Source organism: Cyprinodon variegatus, unplaced genomic scaffold (assembly GCF_000732505.1).
Source record: "Cyprinodon variegatus isolate N-32 unplaced genomic scaffold, C_variegatus-1.0 Scaffold98, whole genome shotgun sequence".
Taxonomy (NCBI): Eukaryota; Metazoa; Chordata; class Actinopteri; order Cyprinodontiformes; family Cyprinodontidae; genus Cyprinodon; species Cyprinodon variegatus.
In genome coordinates this window covers 1,301,463-1,304,083 of record NW_015150551.1, presented here as the reverse complement: position 1 = coordinate 1,304,083, position 2,621 = coordinate 1,301,463, and the positions used below count along the sequence as shown (strand labels likewise).

Here is a 2,621-nt window from a genome sequence, read left to right as displayed (position 1 = left end):
AGTATTGTACTAAACATCCCTCCTTTTCACGGACAAACTGAACGGCAGCCATCCCAGATTGATAACAAAGAACTCAACCCAGTTCTACACATATCATATGCTGTTTTATAAATGACAGTACCAATAAGGTCATTAAACCTTTTTTCATATTAAATTGCAATCTGAAATATTTAAAATTCTATAAACAACTGAACATTTAAAAGATGCCAGCAATTTTATAAACATGGGAAAAAAAATAAAAGCCAGTGTTGTTTGTGGTTCAAAACAAGAGAAACCCTTCAAAAGACTATGGTTATTACCAGGTGACAACATGAAAACATTTATAACAAGCAGCCCTCCCATACCTTATAGTAGTGGTGATGGACGGGTGGTGACAATAGTCACCTGGATGCAGTTGTAAGGTTGGCAGGAGGTGTCATCCTCTCACTATCACCACATAACACAGCTACTCATAGTTTTCACATGCTTGTAAAGATAGAATAATATATATAAACAACTCTGCCTTCCCAATATAGGAAAATTATTTCCTGACTGAAATATTTTTTTAAAAAACCCCTTTGTTCTGAACACCGTAAATAGACTTGATACGTAAATACTGTAAAGTCTCAAAACTTGGGTCAAAACGTTGGCAACTCATGTTATACAGAAAAGGTGAGGTGCACAATAAAACCTGCTGTAAACATCTAAACAAATACTCTCCATTAAAGTCCCAACGGCAAACCTATCAACCTTTTCTCTGGATACAAAGGAGATCACGTTAAAGAGTTGCCTACTGGAACATTCACCCATTTATCACTCACTACAACCCTTATCTGGGAAATGAATGACCTCGAAGGGGATCCCACAGCGATAAAACTTAGTTCTCCACTAATATTTGCTCTTGACCAGGCCATCAGACCTAATTTGTGCTGTCAGGCTCTACTGCCTCCAGGTCCGCTCTATCCAGCACTTCAGATCCAGCGTTAATTTCCTCTACCTCGCCAACTCAAGGACAGCAGCTTACTCATTGGAGCTTGACAAACTACTTGTGCTGCACAGAACCACTCTAATTCTCTTGTGTAGGAGCAGAGCTTGTGCCCATGCAGGCAGCATGGACTTTTTTTTTTTTGATTGCCACTAGACATACTGTACACCAGCCTGCTCTTACTTGTATAGTGATGCTGGATCAATAGGTATAGGGGTTAAAGTCTCAACAGAAATCTCTCGTTATTATCATCCTTCTCTAGGTGTTAGAAACATATTTCAGGACGCTGGATAAAAGTTCATGTAAGGGAAGTGTGTTGTTATCACCATAGATGTAGCAGTTTTATTAAAAAGAAGATGTTTTTTATGGGGTTTTTGAATTATCCTGTAGAAAACTTTGAGTGGTGGATTATTTTTAAAGAGCAGCCATGGAAGGAATCAATACCCAACATCTCACTTAATTAAGATAAAAATAATAATAAGAAAAAATATGAAAAATATAAATAAATATGAACTATGATACAAAATAAGAAAAGAGTTATCAAATCACACTGACAAACACTACGTTTTTTATGCTAAACTTTCATTGAATTTCATTGAGAATTGTTTTGTCGCTGTCCGAGGTTCTGAAAGCTAAGCAGCAGGCTTATCGTGACTTTGTGTAAATAACAAAAGAATCAACAACAAAAAAAAAGTAAAATGGAAAATACATTAAAAAATAAATATTGTGCCAATGTTAATTGCAGTTGAAGTACGCTTAGGCAAACATTTGGACTCAAGTATTTAGATGACTCAATTATACAAAACTAAATTAAAGACAACATAGGGAATTTTGTTTTTTGCAAACCACAGATTGTTCTTGCTATCATCAACCTGTCTGTGTCACAAAGGATCGTGCTATTCTCTGCTTTGCAAAGCTTTTCTCAAACTACACACCCCACCCAAACGACCAACAAAAATATTTCAATTAATTAATTAAAAGATAAACAGTTTAGCTGAACTTACGAGTGCCATCAAACCGTGTAGCTATAGTGTCCAGAAACGTATTCTGAGGCGCTAATAATCCCTTCATCACAGGCATTTTCCCTGATTAATGTCGAGGTCCCCATCAAAGTTACTGAAGAGAGGGCGTAAGTCGTCCAAATGCGTTAGGCGCCCTCATTTAGGCTGCCAAAGCTCTGTGAGAGCCACCAGGCAGTCAGAGATCCACCAACTCAGCACTACGCGAACCCTGGCTGGGAAACAGTGCACGTCATGCGCGCGCCCGTTGAGGAGGGAGGACGGTGAAGCCCGCAGCTGCAGATCGGGTAACTGCCAGAGGCGAGGGTGAAACTTTCTATTGTTGATGTAATAAATGTTTGACCATTGCTTAATGCGCTCTGCAACAACAGGTGCAGATACAAAAAAAGAAAGGATCTATAGAAAGAAATAAAGAAAAAAACAACAACACAGACACTCATAACAGTGAAAATGTAATTGGTGTATAACGTCAACAGACCATCATGACATTTCCACAGTGAAAAAAGTGCATATGAGATGTGTGAGCTCATCAACAAAACACATAAAAGGAGAGGGGTGGGGGGTTATAATAAAAAAAGAGTATATAGATCCCTGCTTCTCTTTAAGACGCATTTAATTACAGACCTTTGAAATATTTT

General features: G+C 38.0%; 1 protein-coding gene across 2 annotated transcripts in view; it reads right to left on the bottom strand.

The window, feature by feature from the left end:
- kcnh8 (potassium channel, voltage gated eag related subfamily H, member 8) overlaps nt 1–2,162 on the bottom strand; it is an 82,384-nt gene extending 80,222 nt beyond the window's left edge. For both annotated transcript variants that reach the window (XM_015374123.1, XM_015374124.1), the window contains exon 1: nt 1,969–2,162. In XM_015374123.1, the coding sequence (XP_015229609.1) occupies nt 1,969–2,044 (76 nt within the window). In that variant the 5' untranslated portion in view covers nt 2,045–2,162. The remainder of the gene's footprint in view (nt 1–1,968) is intronic.
- Nucleotides 2,163–2,621: the final 459 nt, after the last annotated feature.